At 38.6% G+C, this 15,191-nt stretch overlaps 1 protein-coding gene across 1 annotated transcript in view; it reads left to right on the top strand.

Annotated features, from left to right (window-relative positions):
* The first annotated feature begins 451 nt into the window (after positions 1-451).
* FBXW9 (F-box and WD repeat domain containing 9) overlaps positions 452-15,191 on the top strand; it is a 109,036-nt gene continuing 94,296 nt past the window's right edge. The window contains exons 1-5 of the mRNA XM_053717837.1: positions 452-539; positions 7,785-8,221; positions 8,941-9,080; positions 9,460-9,588; positions 9,665-9,777. Coding sequence (XP_053573812.1) covers positions 7,810-8,221; positions 8,941-9,080; positions 9,460-9,588; positions 9,665-9,777 — 794 coding nt within the window. The 5' untranslated portion in view covers positions 452-539; positions 7,785-7,809. The remainder of the gene's footprint in view (positions 540-7,784; positions 8,222-8,940; positions 9,081-9,459; positions 9,589-9,664; positions 9,778-15,191) is intronic.

Raw genomic sequence — 15,191 nt, 5'->3', positions numbered from 1 at the left:
ATTACAATGTTGTTTAAAATTGTATGAGATATCTGAATTATGAAGGAAAATGTTGGGGTTTCGTGCCCCTTTAATGCAGGAAAGTTAGAAGCTATGCACGTGTGTGGCACTGCCAGCAGGTCTCATACACAGGCAAAGTTCAGTTGTTCCAGGTCGGTGAGCATTAACACCCAGAATACAGAGATACTTGTCCGACCTCTCACAAACCACCACTAGTGTGTTAAATATATAGGTGGCTGGACATTAAAGGTAATATTGTGTCGTCCGTCTCCCATACCAACCGGGGCAAAACATTAATGTCTCGCACTCAAACACTAATTATATACTAAAAAAAAAAAAAAAAGAGCAGTCGTTGCCCTTATTAAAGATGGCTTCCAAAACGTCAATTGAATATCTTTTTCAGTATAGAACTCTATTAGGTTCTTCCCAGCACTGTACTCTTATTGGCTACCGCACAGTCTCTATGGCAACCTCTGACAGCCAGGAGACATGACGTCCTAGAAAGTTGTCGGAAGTACACCCTGTGATCCAAGAGACAGGTGAGTGAGTGTAAGAATGAATGATGGAAACATTCTTATTTTTCTAACGTATTGAAAAGTATACGCATCACCATATATTTATGTAGGTCTAAGCATACACTACTTGTAGAATACCAATTGAATGTTTATGTATAGGGGAAGCAAGCACACACAGCACATTCTCATATTTTCTAGTCTTAAAAAGTACGTATAATTAACATTTTCTCTTATTTATTTCAGTGGCTATCGGTATATGCAAAATATTAATTTTATGTTTATGTAGCTTTTTTTTTATATATATATTTCAAAAGGTGTTACATTTTTAAATGTCAACTTGTTTACATATTAACTAATTGTTAATGCAATAAAAACAAAACGTTTTTAACTCTCGATAAGATGCATAGTTAAACATTTAGGTTTTTGGGTTTTGTTTTTTTCTTTCTCAAACTTGCTTAATTTTTCTCTTCAAGTAAACAGCTATAAAGATACCTCTCAGATTTTGCTGCATGGACGATTTAACACTTAAGTGCTTTATTTCTTAATATGCTGTTACTATAACTAATCATTAATACATAAATGAAGATCTGATACACATAGCTGGCAGTACAGAGAATGCACACATTATGATCACATTCTAATTCACAGATCAAAGCACATGACTGTCACCTCCCTCTGACAAAGAGATCAGGCAAAATATGCTCCTATTTACCTTATACACAGACATTGTTCTTATTTAATACTGAGTTCCAGCATTAAAGGGACATTAAACCCACATTTTTTCTTTCATGATTCACACAGAGAATACCGTTTTAAACAACTTTCTAATTTACTTCTATTATCTAATTTGCTTCATTCTCTTGATATTCTTTCCTGAAAAGCATATCTAGATAGGCTCAGTAGCTTCTGATAGGTGGCTGCACATAGATGCCTCGTGATTGGCTCACCCATGTGCATTGATATTTCTTTAACAAAGGATATCTAAAGATTGCAGCAAATTAGGTAATAGCAATAAATTGAAATGTTGCTTAAAATTGTATTCTCTATCTGAATCATGAAGGACATTTTTGGGGTTTAATGGCCTTTTAAACCTAAAAAAGAGATTAACCACCTATTATGCTAATCTTTTCCACACAAACACACCAGACATCCATATGGCTTGTACCTCCTCATTTTACAGACATGCAAACTCCCACTTCTCTCTACTGTTAGTGTAACTTCAAAGACACAGCTTTTATCTGTTGATATTGAGAAATCGTGGTTATATATTATATTAAATATATATAGTACTATTACATTGTTTAGCAGGTCCCCATCATTTTTCCCCACTGCATAAATATTTATTCAAAAATTTCTATATGTCACTCTGCCTATATATTTTCTTTCATGTAATTAGCAAGAGTCCATGAGCTAGTGACGTATGGGATATACATTCCTACCAGGAGGGGCAAAGTTTCCCAAACCTCAAAATGCCCATAAATACACCCCTCACCACACCCACAATTCAGTTTTTACAAACTTTGCCTCCGATGGAGGTGGTGAAGTAAGTTTGTGCTAGATTCTACGTTGATATGCGCTCCGCAGCAAGTTGGGGCCCGGTTTTCCTCTCGGCGTGCAGTGAATGTCAGAGGGATGTGAGGAGTATTGCCTATTTGAATGCAGTGATCTCCTTCTAAGGGGTCTATTTCATAGGTTCTCTGTTATCGGTCGTAGAGATTCATCTCTTACCTCCCTTTTCAGATCGACGATATACTCTTATATATACCATTACCTCTACTGATTCTCGTTTCAGTACTGGTTTGGCTATCTACTATATGTAGATGAGTGTCCTGGGGTAAGTAAATCTTATTTTTTGTGACACTCCTAGCTATGGTTGGGCACTTTGTTTATAAAGTTCTAAATATATGTATTCAAACATTTATTTGCCTTGACTCAGAATGTTCAACTTTCCTTATTTTTCAGACAGTCAGTTTCATATTTGGGATAATGCATTTTAATTTAACATTTTTTATTACCTTAAAATTTGACTTTTTCCCTGTGGGCTGTTAGTCTCGCGGGGGCTGAAAATGCTTCATTTTATTGCGTCATTCTTGGCGCGGACTTTTTTGGCGCAAAAATTCTATTTCCGTTTCCGGCGTCATACGTGTCGCCGGAAGTTGCGTCACTTTTTGACGTTATTTTGCGCCAAAAATGTCGGCGTTCCGGATGTGGCGTCATTTTTGGCGCCAAAAAGCATTTAGGCGCCAAATAATGTGGGCGTCTTATTTGGCGCGAAAAAATATGGGCGTCACTCTTGTCTCCACATTATTTAAGTCTCATTTTTTATTGCTTCTGGTTGCTAGAAGCTTGTTCTTTGGCATTTTTTCCCATTCCTGAAACTGTCATTTAAGGAATTTGATCAATTTTGCTTTATATATATATGTTGTTTTTTCTCTTACATATTGCAAGATGTCTCACGTTGCATCTGAGTCAGAAGATACTACAGGAAAATCGCTGTCAAGTGCTGAATCTACCAAAGCTAAGTGTATCTGCTGTAAACTTTTGGTAGCTATTCCTCCAGCTGTTGTTTGTATTGATTGTCATGACAAACTTGTTAAAGCAGATAATATTTCCTTTAGTAAAGTACCATTGCCTGTTGCAGTTCCTTCAACATCTAAGGTGCAGAATGTTCCTGATAATATAAGAGATTTTGTTTCTGAATCCATAAAGAAGGCTATGTCTGTTATTTCTCCTTCTAGTAAACATAAAAAATCTTTTAAAACTTCTCTCCCTACAGATGAATTTTTAACTGAACATCATCATTCTGATTCTGATGATTCCTCTGGTTCAGAGGATTCTGTCTCAGAGGTTGATGCTGATAAATCTTCATATTTATTTAAAATGGAATTTATTCGTTCTTTACTTAAAGAAGTCCTAATTGCTTTAGAAATAGAGGATTCTGGTCCTCTTGATACTAAATCTAAACGTTTAAATAAGGTTTTTAAAACTCCTGTAATTATTCCAGAAGTTTTTCCTGTCCCTGATGCTATTTCTGCAGTAATTTCCAAAGAATGGGATAATTTGGGTAATTCATTTACTCCTTCTAAACGTTTTAAGCAATTATATCCTGTGCCGCCTGACAGATTAGAATTTTGGGACAAGATCCCTAAAGTTGATGGGGCTATTTCTACCCTTGCTAAACGTACTACTATTCCTACGTCAGATGGTACTTCGTTTAAGGATCCTCTAGATAGGAAAATGGAGTCCTTTCTAAGAAAAGCTTATCTGTGTTCAGGTAATCTTCTTAGACCTGCTATATCTTTGGCTGATGTTGCTGCAGCTTCAACTTTTTGGTTGGAAACTTTAGCGCAACAAGTAACACATCGTGATTCTCATGATATTATTATTCTTCTTCAACATGCTAATAATTTTATCTGTGATGCCATTTTTGATATTATCAGAGTTGATGTCAGGTTTATGTCTCTAGCTATTTTAGCTAGAAGAGCTTTATGGCTTAAAACTTGGAATGCTGATATGGCTTCTAAATCAACTTTACTTTCCATTTCTTTCCAGGGTAACAAATTATTTGGTTCTCAGTTGGATTCCATTATTTCAACTGTTACTGGTGGGAAAGGAACTTTTTTACCACAGGATAAAAAATCTAAAGGTAAAAACAGGGCTAATAATCGTTTTCGTTCCTTTCGTTTCAACAAAGAACAAAAGCCTGATCCTTCATCCTCAGGAGCAGTTTCAGTTTGGAGACCATCTCCAGTCTGGAATAAATCCAAGCCAGCTAGAAAGGCAAAGCCTGCTTCTAAGTCCACATGAAGGTGCGGCCCTCATTCCAGCTCAGCTGGTAGGGGGCAGGTTACGTTTATCAAAGAAATTTGGGTCAATTCTGTTCACAATCTTTGGATTCAGAGCATTGTTTCAGAAGGGTACAGAATTTGTTTCAAGTTGAGACCTCCTGCAAAGAGATTTTTTCTTTCCCGTGTCCCAGTAAATCCAGTAAAAGCTCAAGCATTTCTGAAATGTGTTTCAGATCTAGAGTTGACTGGAGTAATTATGCCAGTTCCAGTTCCGGAACAGGGGATGGGGTTTTATTCAAATCTCTTCATTGTACCAAAGAAGGAGAATTCCTTCAGACCAGTTCTGGATCTAAAAATATTGAATCGTTATGTAAGGATACCAACATTCAAGATGGTAACTGTAAGGACTATCTTACCTTTTGTTCAGCAAGGGAATTATATGTCCACAATAGATTTACAGGATGCATATCTGCATATTCCGATTCATCCAGATCACTATCAGTTTCTGAGATTCTCTTTCCTAGACAAGCATTACCAGTTTGTGGCTCTGCCGTTTGGCCTAGCTACAGCTCCAAGAATTTTTACAAAGGTTCTCGGTGCCCTGCTGTCTGTAATCAGAGAACAGGGTATTGTGGTATTTCCTTATTTGGACGATATCTTGGTACTTGCTCAGTCTTTACATTTAGCAGAATCTCATACGAATCGACTTGTGTTGTTTCTTCAAGATCATGGTTGGAGGATCAATTTACCAAAAAGTTCTTTGATTCCTCAGACAAGGGTAACCTTTCTGGGTTTCCAGATGGATTCAGTGTCCATGACTCTGTCTTTAACAGACAAGAGACGTCTAAAGTTGATTACAGCTTGTCGAAACCTTCAGTCACAATCATTCCCTTCGGTAGCCTTATGCATGGAAATTCTAGGTCTTATGACTGCTGCATCGGACGCGATCCCCTTTGCTCGTTTTCACATGCGACCTCTTCAGCTCTGTATGCTGAAGCAATGGTGCAAGGATTACACGAAGATATCTCAATTAATATCTTTAAAACCGATTGTTCGACACTCTCTAACATGGTGGACAGATCACCATCGTTTAATTCAGGGGGCTTCTTTTCTGCTTCCGACCTGGACTGTAATTTCAACAGATGCAAGTCTCACAGGTTGGGGAGCTGTGTGGGGATCTCTGACGGCACAAGGAGTTTGGGAATCTCAGGAGGTGAGATTACCGATCAATATTTTGGAACTCCGTGCAATTTTCAGAGCTCTTCCAGTTTTGGCCTCTTCTGAAGAGAGAATCGTTCATTTGTTTTCAGACAATGTCACAACTGTGGCATACATCAATCATCAAGGAGGGACTCACAGTCCTCTGGCTATGAAAGAAGTATCTCGAATTTTGGTTTGGGCGGAATCCAGCTCCTGTCTAATCTCTGCGGTTCATATTCCAGGTGTAGACAATTGGGAAGCGGATTATCTCAGTCGCCAAACGTTGCATCCGGGCGAATGGTCTCTTCACCCAGAGGTATTTCTTCAGATTGTTCAAATGTGGGAACTTCCAGAAATAGATCTGATGGCGTCCCATCTAAACAAGAAACTTCCCAGGTATCTGTCCAGATCCCGGGATCCTCAGGCGGAGGCAGTGGATGCATTATCACTTCCCTGGAAGTATCATCCTGCCTATATCTTTCCGCCTCTAGTTCTTCTTCCAAGAGTAATCTCCAAGATTCTGAAGGAATGCTCGTTTGTTCTCCTGGTAGCTCCGGCATGGCCTCACAGGTTTTGGTATGCGGATCTTGTCCGGATGGCCTCTTGCCAACCGTGGACTCTTCCGTTAAGACCAGACCTTCTGTCACAAGGTCCTTTTTTCCATCAGGATCTGAAATCCTTAAATTTAAAGGTATGGAGATTGAACGCTTGATTCTTGGTCAAAGAGGTTTCTCTGACTCTGTGGTTAATACTATGTTACAGGCTCGTAAATCTGTATCTCGAGAGATATATTATAGAGTCTGGAAGACTTATATTTCTTGGTGTCTTTCTCATCATTTTTCCTGGCATTCTTTTAGAATTCCGAGAATTTTACAGTTCCTTCAGGATGGTTTAGATAAGGGTTTGTCCGCAAGTTCTTTGAAAGGACAAATCTCTGCTCTTTCTGTTCTTTTTCACAGAAAGATTGCTATTCTTCCTGATATTCATTGTTTTGTACAAGCTTTGGTTTGTATAAAACCTGTCATTAAGTCAATTTCTCCTCCTTGGAGTTTGAATTTGGTTCTGGGAGCTCTTCAAGCTCCTCCGTTTGAACCTATGCATTCATTGGACATTAAATTACTTTCTTGGAAAGTTTTGTTCCTTTTGGCAATCTCTTCTGCCAGATGAGTTTCTGAATTATCTGCTCTTTCTTGTGAGTCTCCTTTTCTGATTTTTCATCAGGATAAGGCGGTGTTACGAACTTCTTTTGAATTTTTACCTAAAGTTGTGAATTCCAACAACATTAGTAGAGAAATTGTGGTTCCTTCATTATGTCCTAATCCTAAGAATTCTAAGGAGAAATCGTTGCATTCTTTAGATGTTGTTAGAGCTTTGAAATATTATGTTGAAGCTACGAAATCTTTTCGTAAGACTTCTAGTCTATTTGTTATCTTTTCCGGTTCTAGAAAAGGCCAGAAAGCTTCTGCCATTTCTTTGGCATCTTGGTTGAAATCTTTAATTCATCTTGCCTATGTTGAGTCGGGTAAGACTCCGCCTCAGAGAATTACAGCTCATTCTACTAGGTCAGTTTCTACTTCCTGGGCGTTTAGGAATGAAGCTTCGGTTGACCAGATCTGCAAAGCAGCTACTTGGTCCTCTTTGCATACTTTTACTAAATTCTACCATTTTGATGTATTTTCTTCTTCTGAAGCAGTCTTTGGTAGAAAAGTACTTCAGGCAGCGGTTTCAGTTTGAATCTTCTGCTTCTGTTTTTCGTTAAACTTTATTTTGGGTGTGGATTTTTCAGCAGGAATTGGCTGTCTTTATTTTATCCCTCCCTCTCTAGTGACTCTTGTGTGGAAAGATCCACTTCTTGGGTAGTCATTATCCCATACGTCACTAGCTCATGGACTCTTGCTAATTACATGAAAGAAAACATAATTTATGTAAGAACTTACCTGATAAATTCATTTCTTTCATATTAGCAAGAGTCCATGAGGCCCGCCCTTTTTTTGTGGTGGTTATGATTTTGTATAAAGCACAATTATTCCAATTCCTTATTTTATATGCTTTCGCACTTTTTTTCTTATCACCCCACTTCTTGGCTATTCGTTAAACTGAATTGTGGGTGTGGTGAGGGGTGTGTTTATGGGCATTTTGAGGTTTGGGAAACTTTGCCCCTCCTGGTAGGAATGTATATCCCATACGTCACTAGCTCATGGACTCTTGCTAATATGAAAGAAATGAATTTATCAGGTAAGTTCTTACATAAATTATGTTTTTCTATATGTCACTCTACAAGGCACATAGCGTGCACCACTCCTTTCATGGCTAGTGATCAACAGCTCGAGTCTGATAACAATTCAGATGGGGAGTATCAAGATGATCTAGACCGGCAGGCACAGGATTATGTGTCTAGGGTATTGGGTGCACCAGCTCATCAGGGAACACGCCCGCATCCTCTACCAGACGCTCCATGCCTGCAGCTAAGAGATGATCCCCAGCATTTGGAGCGAGATCTTAAGAGGTCACCTGTGAATGGGGAGGATGGGAAAATATCTGCTCTTCTTCTTCTCCCACTAGAGTTGATTTTACAGATCCTGTCTCAGTTGGAACCCCGGTTCATCATCAGTGTACTTCCATTAGTGTGTCGAACATTTAGAGATATTGTGAATGAGGAAGTTGCTTGGAGGATACGAGTACAGAAAAGGGTTGGTGCCAGATTTCCAGTGGTTGAACGTAAGTAAACTGAGCACAGATCAGGTGGGTAATGTAGCAGCCAGTCTATGATACAAAACTCCTTTCTCCTATACTAATACAGAGGTGTCAAGACACATGCCTCTTATCTCCTCTTAACACACACATATCAAATATATAGATCTAATATACTTATAAACAGACATCAGGGTACATATATCAGCAGGAAATACATTTTACCTCTAACTAATGAAAGTTAGAAAAATAATGCAAATAATGCATCTGATAAACATATCTGGACTCTTATTTCTTATCTAATACATATTTCTTATCTGATACATAGACATAATGTATATTGGTTTTAAGTAAAAAATGAATCAGAATTTGTCCTTAACACCTCCTAATACATAGACACAGGGATACATTTTTCACACCAATTAGTACAAAGGCATTAGAAACCAATTAATGACAAAAAATTTTAATATACAGAAATAAGACTCCTATCTTCTCTTGATACACAGACATCAGGACACATACATCTTTGAGTGTTGTAGACAGACATCAGAAATAAAACTTTACATTTGTGGTACGTCAGGGCGCATCTTTCCATCCTCATTCTAATACACATGGATCAGGACACATACATTTTACATCCTCCTTTTACCCAATTATCAGGGCACTTTGTTTTTCTTTTTCTTTTTTTTTTAAAAAATATATTTAAAACACAGAATCAAACAGGATAATTCCTTCTTTTTATACAGAAGATGATTTTGATTGGCCAAGTGCTTGCATTGATCTAGAGGAGCATCTCTCTCGTTGGTCAGACAATGGGAAGAAGGCAATACATTACTCACTGGCTGATGGTCACTTTGCATCTGTAGATGACGTGCTGCTGCTTCAGGTGGGATGTCACAGACATATAACAGCATTTTACCTCTATGTTACACATAGGCAGAGGTTTCCCAGGAGCTCCCTCCCACACCTTCTGTAAACATTAATATTTTTAACAGCAGATAAGAAGAATATGAACTAATTGATGTGCCATATGTGACCACAACTACCATGTAAATACCTGAGGGTCTCACCCTTTAAGGAACTCATAGGCATTCTGAAAAGTATAGTTATTATGGCTGCATTTTTGGATTTTAATAAAGCAAAACAAACTTCAACTCCATAAATTCATTACATAGAAGGGATATTTTCTGTAACCTCTCCATGTAATGTAATCTGAATATATTGATGCATCACAAAGTGACATCAGGTTACTCTACTTGTCTCAGGGGGGAGCTTTGTGTGCATCTGGATCTCGGGATAGAAATGTCAGTCTTTGGGACCTGAGAAAACTTGATCAAGGCATAGACAAAGTCACTGTCAAGGCTTTAGGGACAGAGAAAACTGGCACCCACAAGGTACAGTATACTCAGTGAAAATCACACACATACACAATGAGTACAGATACAATCTTTATGGTTCCTGCTTTTACAGGGCTGGGCCTGGTGTCTGGCTTCCTGTGGGAATCATCTCTGTTCTGGATCTTGGGACAGTACAATGAAGATTTGGGACATTGAAACTGAAGGACAACAGATGGGAGTGATAAGGTAAAAAAAAGAATAATTTAAAACTTGCCTTTAAAAGATAGTGTACTGTAACATTTTACCCTTATAGTGTTCTCAGTGTCTTATACCAACTGCAGAGTATTACATGTTTTAAAAAAAATGCTGATTTAGGTTTTTTTTTTTTTTTGTAATTAAAAAAGCTGGTTTTGTTTATTGAAATCATCACCTAAAATAAACATTTAAATACCTAAGTATTGTCCATGTATAGCGATAGTGAGATTGAAGATCTGCTCTTTCTGAAGACTCAGCCCATCTGAATAAGCATGTCCTTGAAAACAATGAGCAACAAACTACAGCAATTAACATAAAGAAGCAGTTTCCAATACATGTAATATTCTGCAAGTAGTATAGTAAATAATTGGAAACAAATTAAAGGGAAACAAGTTACACAGTGCCCTTATTTTTGTAGAGATGTAAAATGTTGTGCAGTTAATTATTCCACCCTACAGATCAGGGCCGGTGCTACAATATAGTCAACTAGGCAACCGCCTAAGTGCGCTTCTACAGAGGGGGTGGGGTGCAAATTTGGTGACAGAAATAATTAATCTTTTCTTTCATGTAATTAGCAAGAGTCCATGAGCTAGTGACGTATGGGATATACATTCCTACCAGGAGGGGCAAAGTTTCCCAAACCTCAAAATGCCTATAAATACACCCCTCACCACACCCACAATTCAGTTTTACAAACTTTGCCTCCGATGGAGGTGGTGAAGTAAGTTTGTGCTAGATTCTACGTTGATATGCGCTCCGCAGCAAGTTGGAGCCCGGTTTTCCTCTCAGCGTGCAGTGAATGTCAGAGGGATGTGAGGAGAGTATTGCCTATTTGAATGCAGTGATCTCCTTCTAAGGGGTCTATTTCATAGGTTCTCTGTTATCGGTCGTAGAGATTCATCTCTTACCTCCCTTTTCAGATCGACGATATACTCTTATATATACCATTACCTCTGCTGATTCTCGTTTCAGTACTGGTTTGGCTATCTACTATATGTAGATGAGTGTCCTGGGGTAAGTAAGTCTTATTTTCTGTGACACTCCTAGCTATGGTTGGGCACTTTGTTTATAAAGTTCTAAATATATGTATTCAAACATTTATTTGCCTTGACTCAGAATGTTCAACTTTCCTTATTTTCAGACAGTCAGTTTCATATTTGGGATAATGCATTTTAACATTTTTCTTACCTTAAAATTTGACTTTTTTCCCTGTGGGCTGTTAGGCTTGCGGGGGCTGAAAATGCTTCATTTTATTGCGTCATTCTTGGCGCGGACTTTTTTGGCGCAAAAATTCTATTTCCGTTTCCGGCGTCATACGTGTCGCCGGAAGTTGCGTCTTTTTTTTACGTTATTTTGCGCCAAAAATGTCGGCGTTCCGGATGTGGCGTCATTTTTGGCGCCAAAAAGCATTTAGGCGCCAAATAATGTGGGCGTCTTATTTGGCGCGAAAAAAATATGGGCGTCACTTTTGTCTCCACATTATTTAAGTCTCATTTTTTATTGCTTCTGGTTGCTAGAAGCTTGTTCTTTGGCATTTTTTCCCATTCCTGAAACTGTCATTTAAGGAATTTGATCAATTTTGCTTTATATATATGTTGTTTTTTCTCTTACATATTGCAAGATGTCTCACGTTGCATCTGAGTCAGAAGATACTACAGGAAAATCGCTGTTAAGTGCTGAATCTACCAAAGCTAAGTGTATCTGCTGTAAACTTTTGGTAGCTATTCCTCCAGCTGTTGTTTGTATTGATTGTCATGACAAACTTGTTAAAGCAGATAATATTTCCTTTAGTAAAGTACCATTGCCTGTTGCAGTTCCTTCAACATCTAAGGTGCAGAATGTTCCTGATAATATAAGAGATTTTGTTTCAGAATCCATAAAGAAGGCTATGTCTGTTATTTCTCCTTCTAGTAAACGTAAAAAATCTTTTAAAACTTCTCTCCCTACAGATGAATTTTTAACTGAACATCATCATTCTGATTCTGATGATTCCTCTGGTTCAGAGGATTCTGTCTCAGAGGTTGATGCTGATAAATCTTCATATTTATTTAAAATGGAATTTATTCGTTCTTTACTTAAAGAAGTCCTAATTGCTTTAGAAATAGAGGATTCTGGTCCTCTTGATACTAAATCTAAACGTCTAAATAAGGTTTTTAAATCTCCTGTAGTTATTCCAGAAGTTTTTCCTGTTCCTGATGCTATTTCTGCAGTAATTTCCAAAGAATGGGATAATTTGGGTAATTCATTTACTCCTTCTAAACGTTTTAAGCAATTATATCCTGTGCCGTCTGACAGATTAGAATTTTGGGACAAGATCCCTAAAGTTGATGGGGCTATTTCTACCCTTGCTAAACGTACTACTATTCCTACGTCAGATGGTACTTCGTTTAAGGATCCTTTAGATAGGAAAATTGAGTCCTTTCTAAGAAAAGCTTATCTGTGTTCAGGTAATCTTCTTAGACCTGCTATATCTTTGGCTGATGTTGCTGCGGCTTCAACTTTTTGGTTGGAAACTTTAGCGCAACAAGTAACACATCGTGATTCTCATGATATTATTATTCTTCTTCAGCATGCTAATAATTTTATCTGTGATGCCATTTTTGATATTATCAGAGTTGATGTCAGGTTTATGTCTCTAGCTATTTTAGCTAGAAGAGCTTTATGGCTTAAAACTTGGAATGCTGATATGGCTTCTAAATCAACTTTACTTTCCATTTCTTTCCAGGGTAACAAATTATTTGGTTCTCAGTTGGATTCCATTATTTCAACTGTTACTGGTGGGAAAGGAACTTTTTTACCACAGGATAAAAAATCTAAAGGTAAAAACAGGGCTAATAATCGTTTTCGTTCCTTTCGTTTCAACAAAGAACAAAAGCCTGATCCTTCATCCTCAGGAGCAGTTTCAGTTTGGAGACCATCTCCAGTTTGGAATAAATCCAAGCCAGCTAGAAAGGCAAAGCCTGCTTCTAAGTCCACATGAAGGTGCGGCCCTCATTCCAGCTCAGCTGGTAGGGGGCAGGTTACGTTTTTTCAAGGAAATTTGGATCAATTCTGTTCACAATCTTTGGATTCAGAGCATTGTTTCAGAAGGGTACAGAATTGGTTTCAAGTTGAGACCTCCTGCAAAGAGATTTTTTCTTTCCCGTGTCCCAGTAAATCCAGTAAAAGCTCAAGCATTTCTGAAATGTGTTTCAGATCTAGAGTTGACTGGAGTAATTATGCCAGTTCCAGTTCCGGAACAGGGGATGGGGTTTTATTCAAATCTCTTCATTGTACCAAAGAAGGAGAATTCTTTCAGACCAGTTCTGGATCTAAAAATGTTGAATCGTTATGTAAGGATACCAACATTCAAGATGGTAACTGTAAGGACTATCTTACCTTTTGTTCAGCAAGGGAATTATATGTCCACAATAGATTTACAGGATGCATATCTGCATATTCCGATTCATCCAGATCATTATCAGTTCCTGAGATTCTCGTTTCTGGACAAGCATTACCAGTTTGTGGCTCTGCCGTTTGGCCTAGCTACAGCTCCAAGAATTTTTACAAAAGTTCTCGGTGCCCTGCTGTCTGTAATCAGAGAACAGGGTATTGTGGTATTTCCTTATTTGGACGATATCTTGGTACTTGCTCAGTCTTTTCATTTAGCAGAATCTCATACGAATCGACTTGTGTTGTTTCTTCAAGATCATGGTTGGAGGATCAATTTACCAAAAAGTTCTTTGATTCCTCAGACAAGGGTAACCTTTCTGGGTTTCCAGATGGATTCAGTGTCCATGACTCTGTCTTTAACAGACAAGAGACGTCTAAAGTTGATTACAGCTTGTCGAAACCTTCAGTCACAATCATTCCCTTCGGTAGCCTTATGCATGGAAATTCTAGGTCTTATGACTGCTGCATCGGACGCGATCCCCTTTGCTCGTTTTCACATGCGACCTCTTCAGCTCTGTATGCTGAAGCAATGGTGCAAGGATTACACGAAGATATCTCAATTAATATCTTTAAAACCGATTGTTCGACACTCTCTAACATGGTGGACAGATCACCATCGTTTAATTCAGGGGGCTTCTTTTGTGCTTCCGACCTGGACTGTAATTTCAACAGATGCAAGTCTCACAGGTTGGGGAGCTGTGTGGGGATCTCTGACGGCACAAGGAGTTTGGGAATCTCAGGAGGTGAGATTACCGATCAATATTTTGGAACTCCGTGCAATTTTCAGAGCTCTTCAGTTTTGGCCTCTTCTGAAGAGAGAATAGTTCATTTGTTTTCAGACAGACAATGTCACAACTGTGGCATACATCAATCATCAAGGAGGGACTCACAGTCCTCTGGCTATGAAAGAAGTATCTCGAATTTTGGTTTGGGCGGAATCCAGCTCCTGTCTAATCTCTGCGGTTCATATTCCAGGTGTAGACAATTGGGAAGCGGATTATCTCAGTCGCCAAACGTTGCATCCGGGCGAATGGTCTCTTCACCCAGAGGTATTTCTTCAGATTGTTCAAATGTGGGAACTTCCAGAAATAGATCTGATGGCGTCCCATCTAAACAAGAAACTTCCCAGGTATCTGTCCAGATCCCGGGATCCTCAGGCGGAGGCAGTGGATGCAATATCACTTCCTTGGAAGTATCATCCTGCCTATATCTTTCCGCCTCTAGTTCTTCTTCCAAGAGTAATCTCCAAGATTCTGAAGGAATGCTCGTTTGTTCTGCTGGTAGCTCCGGCATGGCCTCACAGGTTTTGGTATGCAGATCTTGTCCGGATGGCCTCTTGCCAACCGTGGACTCTTCCGTTAAGACCAGACCTTCTGTCACAAGGTCCTTTTTTCCATCAGGATCTGAAATCCTTAAATTTAAAGGTATGGAGATTGAACGCTTGATTCTTGGTCAAAGAGGTTTCTCTGACTCTGTGATTAATACTATGTTACAGGCTCGTAAATCTGTATCTCGAGAGATATATTATAGAGTCTGGAAGACTTATATTTCTTGGTGTCTTTCTCATCATTTTTCCTGGCATTCTTTTAGAATACCGAGGATTTTACAGTTCCTTCAGGATGGCTTAGATAAGGGTTTGTCCGCAAGTTCTTTGAAAGGACAAATCTCTGCTCTTTCTGTTCTTTTTCACAGAAAGATTGCTATTCTTCCTGATGTTCGTTGTTTTGTACAAGCTTTGGTTCGTATAAAACCTGTCATTAAGTCAATTTCTCCTCCTTGGAGTTTGAATTTGGTTCTGGGAGCTCTTCAAGCTCCTCCGTTTGAACCTATGCATTCATTGGACATTAAATTACTTTCTTGGAAAGTTTTGTTCCTTTTGGCCATCTCTTCTGCCAGAAGAGTTTCTGAATTATCTGCTCTTTCTTGTGAGTCTCCTTTTCTGATTTTTCATCAGGATAAGGCGGTGTTGCGAA

This window comes from Bombina bombina, chromosome 6, assembly GCF_027579735.1.
Source record: "Bombina bombina isolate aBomBom1 chromosome 6, aBomBom1.pri, whole genome shotgun sequence".
Lineage (NCBI taxonomy): Eukaryota > Metazoa > Chordata > Amphibia > Anura > Bombinatoridae > Bombina > Bombina bombina.
This window is presented reverse-complemented; position numbering and strand designations above follow the sequence as displayed.